The sequence below is a fragment of the Panthera leo genome, chromosome D4 (assembly GCF_018350215.1).
Source record: "Panthera leo isolate Ple1 chromosome D4, P.leo_Ple1_pat1.1, whole genome shotgun sequence".
NCBI lineage: Eukaryota > Metazoa > Chordata > Mammalia > Carnivora > Felidae > Panthera > Panthera leo.
The window spans coordinates 55,726,961-55,750,406 of NC_056691.1; the positions used below are offsets into that span (position 1 = coordinate 55,726,961).

Sequence of the window (23,446 nt, forward strand, 5' to 3'; positions counted from 1 at the left end):
ACTTTGCTCTTATTTTACATAACATAAAACCCAAAATGTATCCAATTTCTGACAATTTTGGGGCGCCTGGGTGGCTCGTCGGTTAAGCGTCTGACTTTGGCTCAGGTCATGATCTCACAGTTCTTGAGTTCAAGCTCCACGTCAGGCTCTGTGCTGACAGCTCAGACAGAGCTGGTAGCCTGCTTTAGATTGTGTTTCCCTCTCTCTCTGCCCCACCCCCTCTCAAAATGTCTCTGTTTCTCAAAAAAGTAAATAAAAATGATAAAATTTTAATAAAATTTCTGACAATTTTTAGTCACCAGTACTCTCGTTACACTTCACCCAAAAAGTGGTCTAAAACAGAAGAAATACACAAGTGATCATAACAATTTCGTTAGGGGGAAGGTAATTTTTAAATTGACAAACCCGAAAAAAGGACTTCACATCAGAGAAACAATGAAGTCAGACCAGGGTTCAAGTCCTAGTCACGCTGTTCTATTTGACATTATACAAAATGAAAACACCAGTAAAACCACCACAAATGCCAAAAGTTTGAAAGAGCAAAAAACTGATGTTTCTTCTTCCCCCAAACAGATGGTTTTAGTATTTCATTTATTAGTAATCTGTATTTCTTTTTTATTAAGTCATAGGTTTCCTTGTTTTTTATAAAAACAACTTTATTGGGGGTATATCACATCCAATAAGCTGCAAATATCCAAAGCAAATAACTGGGTTTTGTCATATTTATATGCCCATGAAATCACAAAATCATGACAATGAACATATTTATTACCCTAAAAGTTTGCTCCTGTCCCTGTGTAATCAATCCCTCCCACCACTCACCTTAGTCCCCAGGAAACCACCAATGTGTTTTCTGTGACTACAGATTAGGGTTCTATTTTCTAGAATTTTAAAATATGCAATCTTGGGGTACCTGGATGGATCAGCCTATTGACCATCTGACTCTTGATCCCAGATCAGGTCAAGATCTCACGGTTCGTGAGACCAAACCCCACATCAGGCTCTGTGTTGAAAGCATGGAGCCTGCTTGGGATTGTCTACCTCTCTCTGCCCTTCTCCCACTCTTGCTCTTACTCTCTCAAAATAAATAAACTTTAAAAATAAATAAGGGGCGCCTGGGTGGTTCAGTCATTTAAGCGTCTGACTTCTGCTCAGGTCATGATCTCACAGTTTTTGAGTTCAAGCCCTGCGTCCGGCTCTGTGCTGACAGCTGAGATTTGGATTCTGTCTCCTTCTCTCTCTGCACCTCCCTACTTGGGTTCTGTCTCTCAAAAATAAATTAAAATGTTAAATAAATAAATAAGCAAACAATCTTTTTGTCTAACTTTTTTCATTGAACATAATTATTTTCAATTCATGCGTATCGTTTAAATGCCATTTGAAGTTTTGCGGGATTTTTTTTTTTTTTTTCCAGAGAGAGAAGATGGGAGGGGCAGAGAGAGAGACAGAGAGACAGAGAGAATGAATCTCAAGTAGTCTGTACACTGACAGTGCAGAGCCCAATGTGGGGCTAAAACCCATGAACCCTGAGATCACCTGAGCCCAAATCAAGAGTCGGATACTTAACCAACTGAGCCACTGAGGCACCCTCCACCTTTTGATGTTTTAAGGCACCCAGAATAAAATTTTTTGAAACCTTAACTGACATTATTGAAAGGTAGGCTCTTTTCACATTTTCAAAGTGGGGCATGAGTGTTTAAAGGCTGAAAAGTTGATATAATGAGATAATGTAACTGCAGGAAATATTTCTCAAAGACTTTTATAATACATATTAACTCTAAATGTCTCAGAACTCTGAAATACTGGATAAAAATCAGATTGCCCTCACAAATTAAAACTATGATAGGGGCAGAGCAGGCAGTAGGTGTTCACTTTCTAGAAAAACAAATAAAAAGTGCTGAATAGATTACTGCTTGAACAAGAAGAGCTTACACCCTATTTCAAGGTAGTATCTTGAAGAGTACCAAGGAATCTATTTTTGCCTCAACTCTATCTACCATGTAAGATTCTGTAAGACACAGAGAAAAGCAATAAAGGAATAACTCTGTGAAATGCAATGACAGAGAAGATCTAAAGCCATAAATATTTTAGTTCAAATCAAATTAGAACCACCATTAATCACTAACATCCTATCTGACCCTGGCAGAAAACAGAAAATTAAATTCTTTCCTCCCTCTTTTTTTAAAAAAAAGGACTTGACTGGCTGTCAGTAAAACATGTGACTTTTGATCTTGAGGTCATGAGTTCAAGCATCATGTTCGGTGTAGAGGTTACTTTAAAATAAAAATACTATCTTTGTGCGCATCTGTCTGGCTCAGTGAGTTAAGCATCCAACTCTTGGTTTCACCTCAGGTCATGACTGACACTGCAGCAGCCCGCTGGGAGCACAGAGCCTGCTGGGGATTTTGTCTCCCTCTCTCTGCCCCTCACCTGCTCATTCTCTGTATCTCTCTCTCAAAAATAAATAAACATTTAAATAAAATAAAATAGTTTAAAGAAAGTATTATGTAAAATGGAAGCATTCTCAGATTTCAAAAGACACAAGCCGTAATTTAATATTTAGGAAAAGAAAAAGACTAGAAGGAAATATGTAAAAATTATTTAAAGTGGATGCGGCTTTGAGCCCCATGCTGGGCAAAGCTTACTTAAAAGAAAATTTTAAAAAGGAGAAGGAAGGGAAAGGTTAATAATTCAAGTAATTTTAGATTGGCACCTTAGATTACTCATGTTTCAATAACCATTATTTTTTTTTTTAATAGAGAGAGAGAGAGAGAGAGAGCGCGTGCGCACACAAACGAGCATGAGCAGGGGAGGGGCAAAGAGAGGGAGACACATAATCTGAAGCAGGCTCCAGGCTTCTGTCAGCACACAACCTGACAAGGGCAAGCCCACGAACCATGAGATCATGAGCTGAACCAACTCAATGAGCCACACAGGCACCCCTGTTTTTTTAATTTTTTAGATCGGTATCAAGCCCCGTGTGGAGCTCTGTGCTCATAGCACAGAGCAGGCTTGGGATTCTCTTTCTCTAACCGCCTCCCTGCCGCCCTGCCAAAATAATATAAGTAAACTCTTTAAATAAATAAATAAATAAATATCAATAAATAAAATTTTAAAGATATACTTGTGAGTACAGAATGTTAAGACAGGGAAAAATAATCTCAACAATTTCAAAGACTGGGTCACTTTATATTAAAGATCGATACTTATAGGGCCTTTACTCTCCATCATGATGTCTGCTCTACCAGTCTATCACATACATACATGTTCTGGACCTTGAGGGTCAAACAGAAAAATGATATAAAATATGGTATAGGGCTATTAGTTCAGTTACATTTTTTAAAATTAAATCTTTTTTTATCAAAGAGCATGTTATGCTGAGCCCAGAGTTATAGATCAACACTGAGAAGCTAGTGTAGTACACTCAAAAATGGTTATCAAATAAATGAATATAAAAAGCTAGTCTAGTTTTAAGAAGAAGGGGTTGGGCCTAGAACCAGAATCAGTTAATTTCAACTGTGACCAAAACACTATCTCCTTTAATTAAAATGTTATAAAAAATAAACATTCACAGGCCAGGGCAATAGTTATCAGAACAAAACAGGGGCTCCTGGGTGGTTAAGCGTCTGACTTTGGCTCAGGTCATGATCTCACAGCTCCTGAGTTCAAGCTCTGCATTGGGTTCTGTGCTGACAGCTCAGACCTGGAGCCTGCTTTGGATTCTGTGTCTCCCTCTCTCTCTGCTCCTCCTTTGTTCATGCTCGGTCTCTGTTTCTCTCTCAAAAATAAATGAACATTAAAAAAAAATTTTTTTTTAAAAATAAACATTAAAAAAATTTTTTTTAACATTTAAAAACAAAAGATAAGCTAAAAAATGATTTTTAGGCCTACTTAACACCTGATCTTTTTTTTTTTAAGTTTATGTTTTAGTAATCTCTACACCCAATATGGGGACCGAACTCATGACCCCCAGTTCAAGAGTCCCATGTTCTTCAGACTGAGCCAGTCAGGCATCCCTAACACCTTGTCAATTTTTGTTAGTCTGTCTGTCTGTCTGTCTATCTATCTATCTATCTATCTATCTGCAGGGCAGGCAGGTGAACATGAGCAGGGGAGGGGCAGAGTGAGAGAGGCAGAGAGAGAATTCCCAGCAGGCTCCTCACTGTCAGCACAGAGCCCTACAGCAGGACTGGATCTCACAAACCATGAGATCATGACCTGAATCAAAACCAAATTTCTTAAAAATCTTAAAAACACGATAATCACATGTCTGAAAAAGAGCCATGGGCAACTACAAGATGTTTCCAGCTTTTTCAAAGAATGCATGCCCTTACCAGAAAACAAGAGGAAGACAGATCTAATCTGATGCTAAATACTTACATCTTCAGTCCAGTCGTCTGTTGTCCACTCTTCCACCGAATTCTTCCAGGCCCCTGCTGACAATAATCATAGTTTACATCACAAAGTCAAATATCATCTCACTCCAACTAATTCTCTATCGTATACTGTATAAAATGTGTCATAAATCTTATTAGTAATTTAGTTTACAATCTAATATGAAGCTCCTGATCTATTCTCAATAAAATGCCATGTAGTCAAATTCAACTTAGCTAGATACTATCCACATAAACTGAAAGCCAAGTCTCACACTAATTTTGCTTCAGTGTAGATCATATCCAAGCAATTCTGCCATGATTAATAAAGTATGAGCATAGCACAAATACACATATTTAACCATGACAGCCTTATGATATGTAACATTTAAAACAGAGCAAAATTCATTATGAAGCTGGCTTGGCTGGATCTTAATTTCAGGTAGATTACTGAACTACTGAATTTATAGATGCATCCTCTTTGTAAGATATTAAAGGGGTGCCTGGGATGGCTCAGTAGAAAGTGTTCAACTCGGATTCAGCTCAGGCCATGATCTCACGGTCCTGGGTTGGAGACCCATGTCAGGCTCAACGCTAAGAGTGCAGAGCCTACTTGGAATTCTTCCCCTCTCTCTCTCTCTCTCTCTCTCTCTCTCTCTCTGCCCCTCCCCTGCTCATGCTTTCTCTATCAAAATAAATAAACTTAAAAAAGATATTAGGTCCATTCTATGGTTCCCTAATTAGATCTCCAGCAAAGCTGAGCATTAGTCCTGCTCACATAAATTCTGGTGCTATATACTAATTGCTGATGAGCAGATGCAGAAGATCTGCTCAAACAATTCTTACAGAATAAATATTTAAAGAGAAGCATTTGTATTCAGAAATGCTGACTTACATGCAAATACATACGTGCAAAAATCAGAGAAAATGATTTCATAAGAAAATACACAAAGATATCAACTATAACTACCCCCAGGAAGTAAGACTGTGCATGTTTTCACTCCTTCAACAGGGAAGAAATGAGCTGAGCATCTGACCTACAATGAGGTTTGTGTATGCAAAGGACAAAAGGAAGAGAAGAAGTGGAAAACAATTGAGAAAAGGGCAGGTAACCAGATCTAACTTCCTTAGAACTAGGTCTAAAACCTAATAACCAACTGTTTCATGAATAAACAGAAGGTGTTACCTATGAAAAGAGTCCTTCCTAATGGAATTCTTTCAGGTGGATGTCCCTAGTTTAGGACTGGTTATGGCAAACATAGAATTGATGAATGTATGCAGTATGGCGCTCTGTAAAATGTCCCCTAAGATATGCTACTATATAGGAGATATTTCAAACCTAAAAAACATTCCCTCCTGTGTGAGAACCCTACACACATCACTGAGAGATGTCATCTATCATCATGGATCATGGGACATATACATTAAAGGAAGGAAGAACATGGATACAGGCACTGTTTGTTCTTCTGTGCCTCTCAACTGCATGTATCCTTGAAATAATCATAAACATTAATGCAGAATGTTCTGAACTGACAGTGTGATCCTTTCTACTGGTTCACTCATCATACCTTTTAATGGTTTCCACAACTTTTCCAGAAATATCATAAAACAATTAGGAATTTAAGTGGACCCAAATATCTCTTTGAATTAAAACTTTTTTCAAGGTTTTTCTTTTTGATAGAGACAAAGAGAGTGTGAGTGGGGGAGGGTCACAGAGAGAGGGAGACGCAGAATCCAAAGCAGACTCTAGGCTCCAAGCTCCAAGCTGTCAGCACAGAGTCTGATGTGAGGCTCGAACCCACAAACCACGAGCTTATGATCTGAGCCGAAGTCAAAAGCGCAACTGATTGAACCACCCATGCACTCCCAATTCAAACAGCCTCTTAAAACTAGGAAGAGGTCCTAGTTTAAGTGAAAAAATACGAGTTGCAATTAGTCCCAGTCAGAAATCAGTAGTGAAAAGTTGTTCTCTAGACCTCTGCCTAGGCTTCTTAGAGATCACCCTGTACACAAAGCTAAATATATCTAAGGCAAACCATCTACCTACTCTCCACTCTTATATTCCTTCTGCAATGTGATTTTCTTCAAGGCACTGATACATAATCCCCAATGTTTTAATAGCGTCAAGACTTTTCTCTAAGTAGATATATAGTTTTAAAAACTCACAACTAGGGGCGCCTGGGTGGCTTGGTCGGTTAAGCGTCCAACTTTGGCTCAGGTCATGATCTCCAGGCCTATGAGTTCAAGCCCCGAGTCGTACTCTGTGCTGATAGTTCAGAGCCTGGAGCCCGTTTGGATTCTGTGTCTCCCCTCTCCCCCTCTCTCTGCACCTCCCCCGTTCCCACTCTTTCTCTCTCAAAAATAAACAAACATTAAAATAATTTTTTTTTAACTCACAACGAGACTAACTTAAAGGGCAGCCAGTATACAGTGTTCCTGGTGCTACCTTGATCCAACCTACCCTATGGTTCATGCTGTCAAATTTATCATAGGAGACAGTACTCTAAAGATTAAGGAATCCTACAAAAAGCAGGGGTTCAACGTAAGCAGTTTTAGGAGCATTCTAATCAAGAAAAAACAACTGCAGAGGCTCGAAAATCACTCCTAAAACATTCATCTTCAAGGCCTTTAAGACTCTTAGTAGGAAACAATTTATGGTGGAATTTTTCTCGGAAACCCTTCATCATCAATCATCAACCAACCAATACTGGGTTAAAAGCCTACATGTTTGGGGCGCCTGGGTGGCTCAGCCGTCCACCTCTTGATTTTGGCTCAGGTCATGATCTCAGGATTCATGATTTCAAGTCCTTCATCAGGCTCCATGCTGGCAGTGTGGGGCCTGCTTCACATTAACACTTTCTCCTCTCTTTGCCCCTCCCCTGCTCAAGCTTTCACTCTCTCAAAATAAATAAATAAAAACTGGGGGGGAAAAAAAAGACTACATGTTTAGCATGATGTTAAATACCAAAGCCCTATTTCACTGGAAAGACAAAAATGTTGTGGGTGATCATGGTGTATATTTTTAAACAATAAATCACACACAGCTGATTAATAATTAGAAATGTGGAGGACAAAAAAAAGTTAATGAAAGCTAGAAAGGGAAGAGAAAGTTTATGGGGAAAATAAAGTATAGCAAAACTCTTAAAAGTTGGGGGGGTGCCTGGCTGGGTCAGTTGGAAGAACATGCAACTCTTGATCTTGGGGTTAAGTTCAAGCTCCACGTCTGATATAGAAATTACTTTAAAATAAAATGTTGGGGCGCCTGGGTGGCGCAGTCGGTTAAGTGTCCGACTTCAGCCAGGTCACGATCTCGCGGTCCGTGAGTTCGAGCCCCGCATCAGGCTCTGGGCTGATGGCTCGGAGCCTGGAACCTGTTTCCGATTCTGTGTCTCCCTCTCTCTCTGCCCCTCCCCCGTTCATGCTCTGTCTCTCTCTCTGTCCCAAAAATAAATAAAAAACGTTGAAAAATAAAATAAAATAAAATAAAATAAAATAAAATAAAATAAAATAAAATAAAATAAAATAAAATAAAATAAAATAAAATAAAATAAAATAAAATAAAATAAAATAAAATAAAATAAAATAAAATAAAATAAAATAAAATAAAATAAAATAAAATAAAATAAAATAAAATAAAATGTTAAAAAAAAATCAGGGCAGCTGGCAAGGCTCAGATGGTTGAGCATCCAACTCCTGATTTCAGCTAAGGTCATGATCTCACAGTCTAAGAGATCAAGCACGTGTTGGGCTCCATGATGACATTTCTGAGCCTGCTTGCAATTTTCTCTCTCTCTCACTCTGTCCCTCCCCCACTCTCCCTCTCACTCAAAATAAATAAAAACTTAACAAATCCTGAAAGCTGGAAAACAGCTGGGAAGATCCATCAATTGGTCGATCAATGTAGATTGAGAAGGGATACTCCAAAGGAGAAAAACAATGACGAGGCATTACAAAACCCTCTATATAAAACATCGAAAGTATCCTGAAATTTACAAAATACTGGGGCACCGGGTGGCTCAGCTGGTTAAGCATCCAACTGTGGGTTTCGGCTCAGGTCATGATCTCACGGTTTCATGGGTTCTAGTGCCACATCAGGCTCTACGCTCATGGTGCAGTCTACTTGGGATTCTCTCTCACCCTCTCTCTGCCCCTCCCCAACTCACACTGCCTCTCTCTCAAAAAGAAACTTAAAAGTTTACAAAATATTTTTCCAAAAATTGTTGTGATAAAATACTCATAAAATTTACTATTGTGATCATTTTTAAATGTCCAATTCAGTGGTATTCAGTTAAAGCACACTTTCATATATGTATATGTAAAGAGACTGGCCTAACACTTAGAAGGGTCTTATGAAAATAATCACAAATTTAGACATGGAGATTATAGTTAGAATGAGTACATTTAATAAGAAGACAATATACGTAGTCACAACCAAGTGCAACAAGTGGTTATGTCAGACCACAGAGAAGGCAACCCCTTATCAGAAACCAGGGCCAGGGTGCCTGGGTGGCTCAGTCAGTTAAGTTTCTGACTTCGGCTCAGGTCTTGATCTCACAGTTTGAGAGACTGAGCCCTGGGTCAGGCTCTGTGCTGACAGTGCAGAGCCTGCTTGGGATCCTCTCTTCCTCTCTCTCTCTGCCCCTCCCCTGCTTGTGCTCACTCGCTCTCTCTCTCAAAAATAAATAAGCTAAAAACCCACCCTAAATATACAGACTATAAAAATTACAAGACATTACATGTAAAACAATACAGGCTCTGATCCTAATACTATTGTGAAATATTAGGCTTTTACAGTAAGACTTTCTTCCCCATTACTCACCTATAAACCTACACCTCAAACGTGGGAAAACATCAATGATATTCATTTATTTTCAGCTTAAAACAATAAATTTGAGGTGCATGCTTTATGTTGCATTTAACTTGATGTTAGCATTCTATCAAAAGCACATTAAGGTAGCCATGTAGGAAAAACGAGATAAAAATCTGTGCTGCCTTGAAGGCCAATCTGTAAAACAATTCCATAATCAAAAGTTGGTATTTAAGGGGCACGCGGGTGGCTGAGTTGGTTCATCACCCGACTTCAGCTCAGGTCATGATATAGTGCTTGGGTTCCAGCTCCATATCCAGCTTTGCACTGACAGCATGGAGCCTGCTTCAGATTCTCTGTCTCCCTCTCTCTGCCCCTCCCCCACTCACATTTTTTCTCTCAAAAATGAACATTAAAAAACATTTAAGTTGATATTTAATCAAGCAGGTGTAAAAATATAGTTTTTACAAATATTCACTTGATGAATTCTACTTAACTAGCCTTGATTAAAAAGGCAGACACTGTAAGCATTTTGAAAGATTCTTTTTATTTCAACTAAGTTCTATGTCCAACAGGCAGCTTGAACTTACAGGCCCAAGATCAAAAGTTGCATGTTGTACTAACTGAGCCAGACAGCCACCCCGAAGATTTTTAACTAAAGAATTAAGAAAACCATACCTTTGAGTCCATAGGAATTTTTGTGTGGCAGATCCTGAGCTACATTATGAGCATTTGATGCCAGTTCTGCAGATCAATGTAAAATGGAAGGTTTTCACATATCAAAATAATGAAGGTGTTCATCAGAAGAGAAACTGTTTAGCAACTTAACAAAATTAAAGCATCAAAGCTGATCTAGGCTGTGCATCCGAGGAGAGGGAAACGTACTGCAATCAATACTGTGACAGCCCGGGGCACCTGAGTGACTCAGTTGGTTGAGCGTCCAACTTCGGCTCAGGTCATGATCTCACAGTTTGTGGGTTCAAGCCCCACATCAGGCTCTGTGCTGACAGCTCGGAGCCTGAAGTCTGCTTCGGATTCTGTGCCTCCCTCTCTCTGCCCCTCCCCCACTCCCACTGTCTCTTTCAAAAATGAATAAACGTTAAAAAAATAAAAATAAAGAAAATACTGTGACAGCCCACTGTACCTCAACTATAAATCCTATTAGCCAGACGGCCTTTGAACATTCAATTGCATCAACTACACTTGTTCTCATCCCCATGTTCACCAAACTCCCTTCCCACTTGTTAAAACCATTACAATGTTTTACAAATATGTTTAGTATGTTTCGACTTATAAATCATTATTGTAACTATCCTTCAGTCATTCCATTTTCCATAATGGAGGGTCTGCCTCTAAAGAATGGATTTGATTACAATCCTGTCAAGTCATGTTCCTGAGCCTATAATTATGGTTGAGGTCCACACGCAGAACTGTATGTTTCCAACAAGAAAATGCCATTCTGTGAGGCCCCTAGAGAAACAGCGCCAGCACTCTTATCAACTGACATCCTTTAACTGTATTCTGCATTAAACACATTTCCTTGTTTTTCAGCAAGGAATCTACTACTCTAAATGTGAATCGGGGGAAGAAGGGGGAAGAAGGGGGAAGAAGGGGAAAGAGAGGAGCCCAGAGAAGACAGGTGAAGGGAAAAGAAGAGGATGTGGAGAGAAAAAAGAAAAGTTAACAGTTAAACAACTAATTCAACATTGTTTCAAAACCTGATTTAAAAATCAGTAAGAGTTATGAATAAAACCACTTAAAAATACCATGCACAGTTTTCTGTATGGATGTGTTTTCTTTCCTTTTCCATAAAAAATAAGGGCTGGAATTTTAAGATGGGTATTATCTCAATTTTGTTGATCTTTTTCAAAATTCGTATGGGTTATACGCCAGTATCTGTACTTTTCTATAAAAACTTTAAAATCAGGGAGACTGGCTGGCTTGGCTCAGCCGGAAGCACAGGTAACTTTGATCTCAGGGTTTTAAGTTCAAGCTCTAGACTGGGTATAGAGACTTCTTCTAAAAAAATTTTTTTACAGTTTTTTAAAAAAAATTTTTTTAACATTTAATTTTTTTGAGACAGAGAGAGGCAGAGCATGAACGGGGGAGGGTCAGAGAGAGGGAGACACAGAATCCGAAACCGGCTCCAGGCTCCAAACTGTCGGCACAGAGCCTGACGCAGGGCTCGAACTCACAGACCGTGAGATCATGACCCAGGCCGAAGTCGGATGCTCATCCGACTGAGCCACCCAGGAGCCCCTAACGTATTTTATTTTGGAGAGAGAGAGAGGGAGACAGAATCCGAAGCAGGCTCCACGCTCTGAGCTGTCAGCACAGAGCCCAACGTGGGGCTCAAATCCATGAACTACAAGATCATTACCTGAGCCCAAGTCGGATGCCTAACCAACTGAGCCATCCAGGCACCCACCCCTAGGTGTAGAGATTTCTTAAAAACTTAAAACAAAATACAAATTTCTTTAAATAAAAATTTAAAAAAAATTTTTAAATATTTATTTGAGGGAAACAGAGCATGAGTCAGGGAGGAGCAGAGAGAGAGGGAGACACAGAATCTGAAACAAGCGAACTCACAAACCGCCAAGATCATGAACTGAGCCAAAGTCGGACATTTAACCAACTGAGCCACCCAGGCACCCTAAAATGAAAATTTTTAAATCAAATTTTCAATTTACACCAAAAAAATATCTGCTAGGATTCTGATTAAACATACACTTCACGTAAACATCAATTTGAGGAAAAATATAACTTTTTAATAACATACTGAATCTTCAGTTCATAAGTACTGAGTATCTCTCTCTCCATTTTGGGGTCTTGGTATTTCTCATCAGGTTGCACAATTTGCAGCATACAAATACTAGACATACTTTATCAGATTTAATATAAATATCGCATGTTTTTGTATGAACTATAAATGGTACCTTTTTTTCCTTTTTAATTATTTGCAATTGTTGACGGCTCATACAGAAAGTCTTGATTTTAGGGTTGGTTACACAACTACATGCATTTGTTAGAATTCACCTACTTATAGCCCTTCAAAAGGGTAAATATTACTGCATATAAAACATATCTCAATAAACCTGACATTTAAAAAAAATCAGCAAGGAAAATTTTCATGAGGTAGACTACCATTAGTAAGTCCAAAGAGAGTCAGTAAAAACTAAGTTTCACAACAACCAGACATGAAATATATAAACACGGTATATTCTTTCCATTCATTTCTTCTTAAAACATATATATACAAATATGTATATGTGTGTATACACACACACACACATATATATACATATTCACACATATATATAATTTTTTTTTTTTTTAATTTTACAAGAGGGAGAGAGAAAGAAAGAATGAGAATCTTAAGCAGGCTGCAGGCTCCAGGTTCAGCGTGCAGCCAAGGCACAACTGAGGGATCAAAAACTTGAACCCAAATCAGAAGACCAACTTTCAACTGATTGAGCTTCAATTTTATATTTTAAAATAAAATTTTATATTTTACGTTTTCACAGGTAGAAGGCTGATGATCTGGCATATCATTACACTGCCAGGCATTTGAAATTTTTTGAGGCTACAGATTTCTTTTTTCCATTTTCTCTCTGTTGATGGTCTATAGAAATATATCTATTGAACTTCTATCTAGCACCTTTTAAAACTCCCTTATTAATTTTAATATTTTATCTATAGATTTTTATATCATTTCAAGAAATGACAGGTTTTTACTCTTTCCAACCCTTCGACTTTTTGAGTCCTTATTGCAATGATTAGGACCTCTAGTACATTGGTATATAGAAAGAGTAAGAGGAAGCCCCTTTACCTCCTTCCAGAGAAAAAACATTCAACACATCACCATTTACTGTAATGCTTGCTGTATGTTTTGTAGATATCCCCTGTCTAAGATTTCTTTCTATTCCAGATTTGCCGGTTTTTTAAAAAATCAGAAATGGAGGTTAGGTTTTGTCAAATGCATTTCTTTAATAAGGAATTTTAAGCTTTAATCGGTTAAAAGTATAAATAATTATTTTTGTTATTGAGATATAACTCACACAAGCGTACAATCCATCCTCTTAAAGTACACATTTGAATAATGTCTAGTATATTCACAAGTTATGAAACAATCATGACTATTCCAGAATTTTAAAAAAAAATTGTTTTTAACATTTATTCATTCTTGAGGGATGGAGACAGAGCACAGGCAGGGGTGGGGCAGAGAGGCGGAGACACAGAATCCGAAGCAGGATCCAGCCCAACACAAACCACTCACAAACTGTGAGATCATGACCTGAGCCGAAGTCTGACGCTCAACCAACTGAGTCATCCAGGCATCCCCTATTCCAAAATATTTTCATGACTCCAAGAAGAAATCTTTTTATTTTTAAGATTTTATTTTTAAGTAATCTCTATACTCAACATGTGGCTCAAACTTACAACTCTAGAGATCGAGTCACATGCTCTACTGAAAGAGCCAGCCAAGCGCCCCATTCCAGGCAGAAATCTTGAAACCATTAGTAGTCATTCCCCATTTTTCCCCAAATGTTTCCAACCCTCAGCAACCAACAATCTACTGCTTTTTTTTTTTTTCCCCCTGATCTGGACATTTCCTACAAGTGAAATCATATACTGTAAAATATGTGATCCTTTATAACTGACTTCCTTCATTAAGCATGATTTTTTTTTCAAGTTAGTTAATTAATAACATACAGTGCAGTCCTAGCTTCAAGAGTAGAACGGAGTGATTCATCTCATATATGACACTCACTGCTCATCCCAAAAGTGCCCTCCTTAATACCCATCACACATTTAACTCACCACCATCACCACCCACCCCCACAAACCCTCAGTTTGTTCTCTGTATGGTTTGGGGTGCCTGGGTGGTTCAGCCAGTAAGGCATCCGACTTCAGCTCAGGTCCTAACCTCACGGTTTGTGGGTTTGAGCCCCACATCGGGCTCTGTGCTGACAGCTCAGAGCCCGGAGCCTGCTTCAGATTCTGTGTCTCTCTCTCTCTCTGCCCCTCCCCTGCTCACAACACCCTGTCTCTGTCTCTCAAAAATGAATAAACGTTAAAAAATATTTAATTACAAAAAGAGTCTCTTATGCTTTGCCTCCGTTTTTATCTTATTTTTCCATCCCTTCCCCTATGTTCATCTGTTAACTTTCTCAAATTCCACGAGTGAAATCCTATCTGTCTCATTTCGCTTAGCATAACAGCCTGCAGTTACGTCCATGTTGTTGCAAATGGCAAGATTTTACTTTTTCATCATGAAGTAGTATTCCATTGTACTACACTCCATGTAGTATTCAATTCCATACATTCCACTGTGTGTATACATATATATACACACATATATACACACACACATGTGTGTATATATATATATCATATACATATATGTGATATATATGATACATATATGATATATCGTATATATGATAATATACCATATATATGATGTATCATGTGTATATATACATATCATACATATATATGACCATATATCATACATACATACATACATATATATACATGTGTGTATATATGTATACACACACACATATACATATATATACACACCACATCTTAATCCATTTATCAGTTGATGGACATTTGGGCTCTCAGCATGTTTTTAAGATTCATTCATGTTGCAGCATACATCAGCACTTCATTCCTTTGTACGGTAGAATGAATATTCCATTGTATGGATGATACACAACAATTTACTCCTCCATTCATCCACTGAAAGGCATTTGGTTTGTTTCTACATTTCGGCCATTATGAATTATGCCTCTACGAACATCTGTATACAAGGTTTTATGTAAAGCCGTGTCTTCCATTCTCTTGAGTATAGGTATCTGGGAGATGACTGATTTTTTAATGTGAAAGAACCATGATTACCAAGTATAAATTTAACATGGTCATGATGGATTATTCTTTTCTATCCTACTGAATGGTTTTCCATTATTTTGGCTTAAGATTTCTACATTTTTGCTGAAGAGTGAGATTAGTCTGTAATTTCAAATGTTAGCACAAAATTTACTGACATGAAGTATACTTTAATGCCTGATATTAATTACAATTGTGATTATATTAAACCATCAATTATACATAATATATACTTTAATTATAACTATAATTAATATCAATATCCCTTTTCTCATTCCTATAACCAATTATGTATGCTGTTTCTCCTTCCCTTGATCAGTCTCACAGTAAGCTTATCAATTTTACTAGTGTTTTCAAATAACCATTTTTATACCTTTTGTTGATCCTTTCTATAGTATCCTTGATTTCTAGTTCATTGATGGTGTTTCTGTGGTGATGGCACAGTCCTGTTTTTTCACCAGAATCGGTGTTATATGGGTGGTTTGCTTTTAGATTATTTATTGAACTACACTTTTATATTTTCAGTTATAATTCATGAATTGCCAAATTATGTTTTTATAAATATAACTGCAGTAGTTAATGATGTATTATCATGAACAAATCCTAAAAGCTCCAATTAACACGTATTTGTCCATGAATTTCCAAAAAGAAATAATCCAAAAACATCAGGATACAGAAAAAAATCTACAAAAGCAATTGATGCCCAAACCTACTAGTCACCTACCACTCTATCTGGCCAAATTTGTGTCCATCATCAGGAATGATACTTTTCAGTAACAAACCTTCCCGTAAGAAATTACATATATCCCTGACACACTTAGATTTGAGTGTGAATTTGTACTGACTTACACAGATTGATAAAAGCCTCTTCCTCAGAGTGCACAAGGGAAAAATCAAATACCTTATGGTCAATGAGATTTTTAAATGAGACCTTGGAGGTAAGAACCAGCTAATAGTCTCAGAGGTAGGACAGCAGCCTGCTTTTCATTCTTCTCCATCAGTACATCTTTGTATGTTAAGAACTCAAACATTTAAAACACATCTTTGACAATAGACACTTACCAGTCCCCTCATCTGCACCATTCTGAGCAGCTTCCCAAACTATTGGCTTTGTCCCACACCCATCTATAGATGGAGAATCTGAATAGTCCGCAGGATTAAATGTCCTTGTGTTTGAAAAAAAAAAAAAAAAAAAAAAAAATTAAAGCAAGTGCAACAATTACCAAAATCACAACATTGACCATATATCATCTTCTTCCTCCCCAAATACCCTGTCCTTTTAAAAGCCAATATAATAAAATTCACACTGGGGCAACTGGAACCCCTTAGATGGTCAGTTGACTCAGGTCAGATCTGGATGATTTGGCTCAGATCATGATCTTACAGGTTTGGGCTATGCATTGTCAGCAGAGAGCCTGCCTGGGATTCTCCTCCCTCTGTCTCTGCCCTCTCCCCTCCCTCTCTCAAAAATAGGTAAATAGGGGCAGCGTCTGGGTGGCTCAGTGGGTTAAGCATCTGACTCCTGATTTTGGCTCAGGTGGTGATCTCACTGTTTCTGAGTTTGAACCCTGAGTTGGAGTCTTCACTGGCAGTGCCCCTCCCTCACTCTCTTTCAAAATAAGCTTTAAAAACAGGTAAACAAACATTAAAAAAAATTTTTTCCCTAACTTCACCATCTTTCCCCTATTTAATTATAGCTAACTCTTCTTGACTATCAGGATGTAGATTTTCTAAAAAGCAGAGGTTGCCTAGGGAACCTTCCATATGTTCTTGTATGATGTCCTTATTTCCCTAAGTTGCTGCACTCCACATCCTAAAGCAGATGTGCACAACTATAACTGTATTAGGAAGAATAAGGGTTCTCATGGAAAACTTCCCTTAAAACTAAGACTAGACTTAAACACACACTAAGTGTTTATTTCCCAGAGTAAGAATCCAGATCCTTTTTGTATAAAAACAGTGAATATAAAGAAAATGTTTCATTAAGGTTTTTTTTCCATTAAAATTCTAAACATCCATATTCAGAAGTCTAACTAGGGCCAAATTAATACTATCTCTAAAATTTTCAGAATAAAATTTAAAAATTTTTTCCAGCTTTACTGAGGTATCTGACAAATAAAAAAATCACAAGAGTATTTTTTAATGTAAACTGAAAAAATCACAAAAGAGTTTAAAAAGCTGGTCTGGGCACACACAGTATGTATTCCAGCCAATATGCTCCCTTGTGTATCCATCTTTCCTTTATCCACAATGAGCTCAAGCAGGAAACAGAAGTATCACCTGAAGGCAATGACCCTCCCCTGCTACAGTGCTACCCTGGAGCTAAGGAGAGACAAAAGGGTTTTCCTGGAACCAATTCCCTTCCTTTCTCAACTGTCATCTATATACAGATGGCTTCTATAAGCTTAAAAACTTTTCCTAAAAACCTAAGGGGAGCTAACGCTTTAAAAGAAAAGAAATTTTTTTTAATCTTATTTTTTAATTTTTTTTTTTTTAACGTTTATTTATTTTTGAGACAGAGAGAGACAGAGTATGAACGGGGGAGTGTCAGAGAGAGAGGGAGACACAGAATCCGAAACAGGCTCCAGGCTCTGAGCAGTCAGCACAGAGCCTGACGCGGGGCTTGAACTCACGGACCGTGAGATCATGACCTGAGTCGAAGTCGGACACTCAACCGACTGAGCCACCCAGGAGCCCCTTAATCTTATTTTTAAGAGAGATACAGAGTGTGAGTGGGGGCGGAACAAAGAGAGAGAGAGACACAGAATCCAAAGCAGGCTCCAGACTCTGAGCTATCAGCACAGAACCCAATGCAGGGCTTGAACTCATGAGGTGAGTTCATGACCTGAAATAAAGTTGGACACTTAATCAACTGAGCCACCCAGGCACCCCAAAGGGGAGCTAACGTTTTAGAAGAAGGAAAAAGTAAAAGAACAACCGGAAATTATGAACAATTGATTATATCACCTGTTTAGTAATAGTATGTTCACTGTTTAGAAAAAAATAAAATAATAATACTAACATTTTTATATAAACATTGCATTAACTCACCATTCAAGACAATTGCTGGATTTATCAACCTAACTCTTATGCAGTGGTTTTCAATGAGGGGTGATTATGCCCCTCCCCCCCCCACCAGGTAGTATCTGGCAATATCTGAAGATTTTTTTTGATTGTCACAACTTGAGAAAGGATGCTACTGGCATGTAATGGGGAGAGGCCACGGATGTAAAGGATACCCCACTACTTCAACAAACTATTATTCAATCCAAAATGTCAAAAAAAAAAAAAAAAAAAACAAGGACAGAAAGCCTATTACAATACAATTTTATTTGCATTTCACTTTTTCACAATTTTTTTTTTTGTGGCACTTAAAAAAATTTTTCTTAGTTTTTATTTGAGAGAGACAGAGAAACAGAGAGAGAGAGAGATGGTGAGATGGTGAGATAGTGAGAGGGGCGGGGAGGGAATAAGAATATCTTAATCAGGCTCCACACTCAGCTCAGCTCTCAGCCCCACAGTGTCTCCGTCTCACAACCACAAGATCCAGACCTGAGCCAAAATCAAGAGTAAGACACTTAACTGACAGAGCCACCCAGGCGCCCTTTCTCTTTTTAATAATTAACATCTGATTCACCAGTATAAATAAATTGGGAACAGGACAGAGGCAGAAAAACCCTTGAGTAATACCTAAAGAGAGTAATAACTATAAAAATAGGATGGCTCAGACTTACCCCATGCCGTGTGTTGTGAATCTTCCTGCCCCTCTCCCTCTTCCACGTCCAAATCCTGAAAACGAAAATAGTACTGTTAAATAGTATTTATACCCTACAAAATTATAATTCTACCAATGTCATTCTCTATACACCCCAAACAACACTATCACTGTTCCTAACAGCACCAACATTCCCATCTGGTGCACCCAACCTGCTGGTCACTACTGAAACAACTATCTACACAGTTATTGATTTTAAAGGATAGAAGGGATTTCATTCTGCTTATATAGTACTTGTGATATGTTGCAACTTAACACAGGCAGCTTATATTAAAAACTATTCTGGGGTTGCCTGGCTGGCACAGTTGGTAGAGCACCAACTCTTGAGCTCAGGGTCATAAGTTCTAGCTCTGCGCTAGGCAGGGAGCCTACTTTAAAAAAAAAAAAACCTATTCTAGATGTTTTAAAATCAGTTACTGCAAATACCGTAACATTTTAAACTTCTACCATAAAATCAAATGAGAACCAGAAAGAGGAAAACTGCTATGTAAGCTGAAGGTACTATTACACACTGTTTTTTATACTAGAACTTTGGTCAATAACCAAAATGGCAGCAGCAAGCGAGCAAGCAAGAAGAGATCATTTTATTCAGTGACTCTAGTTTTTCATAACATCCTCCACTATGGACTAAAGACCTAAATTCAGGAGCTAAAACTATACAACTCACAGAAGAAAATATAGAGCAAAAGCTTCACAACACTGAATTTGGTAATGATTTCTTAAATATGACACCAAAGGCACAGACAAAACAAACAACCAGTTGTTAGATTTGTGCATCAAAAGACAACTATATGGGGCACCTGACAGGCTGAGTCGGTAGAGCATGCAACTCTTGATCTTGGGGTTGTAAGTTCAACCACCATGGTGGGTGTAGAGATTACTTAAAAACAAAACAAAAAAAGACACCTATATCAGCAGAATAAAAAGGCAACCCACAGAATATGTGCCCATGATACATTTGATAAAGGAATAATATCAAGAAAGTGTGAAGAACTTCTACAGTTCAACAACAGAACCTAATTCAAAAATGGCAAAGGATCTGAATAGACATTTCTCCAAAGAAGATATGCAAATGGTCAATAAGCACATGAAAAGATTCTCAATATCACTAATCATTAGGGAAGCCAGTTACCATTATGATGCTTACTATGAGAGAGAGAGAGAGAGAGAGAGAGAGAGAGAGAGAGAGAGAGAGAAAGAGAACAGAAAATAACAAGTTTTGGCCAAGAATGCAGGGAAACTAAAACCCTTGTACACTTTGCTGGGAATCTAAAATGGTACAGCCACCATGGTGAATAGTACAGCAGTGCCCCCAAAGAGTAAAACAGAATTGTCATATGATCCTGGAATTGCACCTCTGGATATATACCAAAGAGAATTTGAAAAGAGTCTTAAAGAGATATATTTAATATTACTCAGCCTTAAAAAAGGATAATTCTTTTATTTAATGTTTATTTATCTTTATTTGAGAGAGAGAATGTATGGGGCAGGGGAAGAATCTTAAGGAGGCTCTATGCTCAGCACAGAGCCCGACATGGGGCTTGATCCCACAACCATGAGATCATGACCTGGGCAGAAATCAAGAGGTGGACGCTTAATCAACTAAGCCACCCAGGTGTCCCAAGGGGAAGGAAATTCAGACATATGCTACAACATGAATGAACCTTGAGAACACTGCACTGAATGAAATAGGTCAGTCACAGAAGGACAAATATTTTATGATTCCACATATATGAGGTACATAAGAGTAGAATTCAAAGAAGGATGGTTGCCAAGGGCTTTATTAGCCATACTAATATAGCTAAAATGTGTATTAATTACGTATGGTTAACTTACCCCACAGTTCAAGTTATTAAAAACGTGGTCTTAACCAAAATCTACTATATTCCCAGAGATAGGAGAATATAGACAGAAATGTCCTAAAAAAACAAAGAATCCTAATAATGCTTATCAGTAGCTACTGCCTCTTGTAACACTGTCAAAAGGCAAAGGTAAGACTCACACACAACCACTTCCACAGCCTACAGGAAAGTCAAAACTCAGGCAGAAAGAAAACTAGCTCTAAGAAGAAAGCTTTCAAGCTACAGGATTTTGGCCAAGAATATAATCCAAAATTTAGGAAAAGGATAACTTTTAAAAAAGAAAGTCTCATAGAAGAAAAGCAATTCTCAGGAAATAGAACACTTCATTGTAAAAAACAAAACAAAAACACAAAAAACTGACAAGGGTTGCCTGGGTGGCTCAATTGGTTGAGCATCTGACTCTTGATTTCAGCTCAGGTCATGATCCCAGGGCTGTGATTGAGCCCCACTTGGGGCTCTGTGCTGAGCATGGATCCTGCTTAAGATTCTCTTTCTCTTTCTCTCTCTCTTTGCCCCTTGCCCCCGCTAAAACTCTCTCTCTCCCCAAAAAACAAAGCAAAGCAAAGCAAAACAACAACAGCAAACAAAACCAAACAAAACTAACTAAAAACTTGTGGTATATCCATCCATACAATGGCATATTATTTGGCCATAAAAAGAAATGAAGTACTGGGGTGCCTGGGTAGCTCAGTCAGTTAAGCATCTGACTTTGGCTCAGGTCATGATCTCCTAGTTTGTGGGCATGACCCCTGCATCCGGCTTTCTGCTGTCAACACAGAGTCCACTTTGGATCTTCTGTCCCTACCCCTCTTTACTCTCTTTCTCTCAAAAATAAACATTAGGGGGGGAAAAAAAAAAGGAATGGCATACTGCTGCGTGCTACAATATTGTACTGAATCCTGATACAACACTGATGAAACCTTGAAACATTAAGCTATGTGAAAAAAGCCAGGCACAAAAGACCACATATTATAAAATTTCCTTTTAAATGGGAGTGTCCAGAATAGGTCAATTTACAGACTAGTAGTTGTTTACTGCTGGGAAGAGGGTGAAAAAGATGGAGGAATTGGAAATTGATAGTTAAAGGGGACAGGGTTTCTTTCTGAGATAAAAACAGTGTTCTGAAATTGATCATGTTGACAGCTGGATACAGTATATTCTATGAATATACTAAAAACCATTGAATTTTACAATTTAAATGAGTGAACTATATGGTACATGAATTATATCTCAAGAACTTACTTTTGCTATAATGAATAGTTACCAATAGAGAAAGCAAAAGAAAAAAACCACAACTGCTCTTGACAGGTGAGTTCATGTGTACCCTTTGTAACAAAAGAAATTTCATTTCATTGGTATACATGTGAAAAAAGGAACTTAACAGTAAATATTAAGACAGTGGCACGATTTTAAAAGGGGATCCTGCTCAGAAATTTTTTTTAATTTATTTGAGAGAGAGAGCGCGTACAAGGGGTCAGGTGGGGGGAGGAGGAAGTGCCGGCAGCCAGGGAGAGAGAGAATCCCAAGCAGGCTCCATACTATCCGCACAGAGCTGCATGGGAGGGACTCAAACTCACCTCAGGAATCATGACCTGAGGTAAAACCAACAGTTGAAAACTTAACCCATTGAGCCACCTGGGCACCCCTCTGCTCAGAAATTATTAAACAATAATTGGAATACTTGAGCCAGAAAGCAAGATGTTAATGAAAAAGAGACAAAGGAATTTATAAAAGAAATACACAGCCTTAGGCAAAAATTCAAGAAATCTTCCCAAGTACCCTGGAAAAAGTATCAACTACATATATCTCCCATCTCTAGAGATCAGAAGCTGTGCCCAACTATTAACCACAAACACAACAAATATCGGAACCAGATTAAAAAAAAAAAAAAAATCAAACCCATTATTCCCATACATTTTTGCAAAATAACAAAACTGATCTTTCCTATTCACCTGGCTAGTAACACTACCAGTAACATTATTTTCTCCCTACATTGTTATCTGGTACACATAGATATTTTTATCCAGCAGCTCATAATAAAGACGGGGTCTTTTAATAGAGAAAACACAAGATTAAATAAGATTATCATAAAGAATAAGCCCATATGATAATAAATGCTATTTTTTTACCCTAGAGGCCTCTCTGATGGTATCTATGTTGAATGACTGCTCAAGTTTTCAGCTGTTTAATATTTATGTTTTTTCTGCACTGAGAGCCAGAATAGAAAAGCCACTCACTTCCCTTGAAAAAGCCCAAACGTAGAAAACAGCCAATCACCTCTAGTGGAAGTGGATCCTAACTATAGACATTCCCTGCCCCTCCCAGTGCCAAGCATGTGTACCCTAAATAGAAACAAGGAGAATGATCCTAAGATGACAGAAAGTAATCCCTTTCCCTCAACCCCAGGAGACTATATGGAGGGCTTTGATAACAGCGAAATGTACCAGAAACTCTGTGATCTCAAATATCTCACTGCACACTCTAGGTCATGACATGAAAGATCTTTAAAGTCCTGACTAGTTCTAAGGTTCTTTGTACTGACAAAAATTCACAAAATTTCAGGGCTGGTTCAGTGATAAAAGTAGTTGCAGTGTTGACTATGAGCTGCCTCCATTCCCAGAGACTTATCCAGTCCTCACACACAACAGGGCATCTCTGGAGCCTGCATGGATCAGAGTCTTGGGAATCCAGCAAGCTGTCTCTGTTCATGGGTTAAGGTATATTCTCAGACACA

General features: G+C 38.1%; 1 protein-coding gene across 5 annotated transcripts in view; it reads right to left on the reverse strand.

Moving 5' to 3' along the window:
• Positions 1-23,446, reverse strand: part of UBAP2 (ubiquitin associated protein 2) — a 110,857-nt gene that overhangs the window by 31,020 nt on the left and 56,391 nt on the right. Inside the window, exons 1-5 of one of the 5 annotated variants that reach the window (XM_042912828.1) lie at positions 19,651-19,687; positions 18,810-18,864; positions 16,138-16,241; positions 9,859-9,924; positions 4,381-4,436 (exon numbers count right to left, since the gene is read on the reverse strand). In XM_042912828.1, coding sequence (XP_042768762.1) covers positions 4,381-4,436; positions 9,859-9,924; positions 16,138-16,241; positions 18,810-18,864; positions 19,651-19,675 — 306 coding nt within the window. In that variant the 5' untranslated portion in view covers positions 19,676-19,687. Of the gene's footprint in view, positions 1-4,380; positions 4,437-9,858; positions 9,925-16,137; positions 16,242-18,809; positions 18,865-19,650; positions 19,688-23,446 lie in introns of those variants that run through there. The other 4 variants (XM_042912825.1, XM_042912824.1, XM_042912827.1 and 1 more) reach the window with 4 other exon arrangements.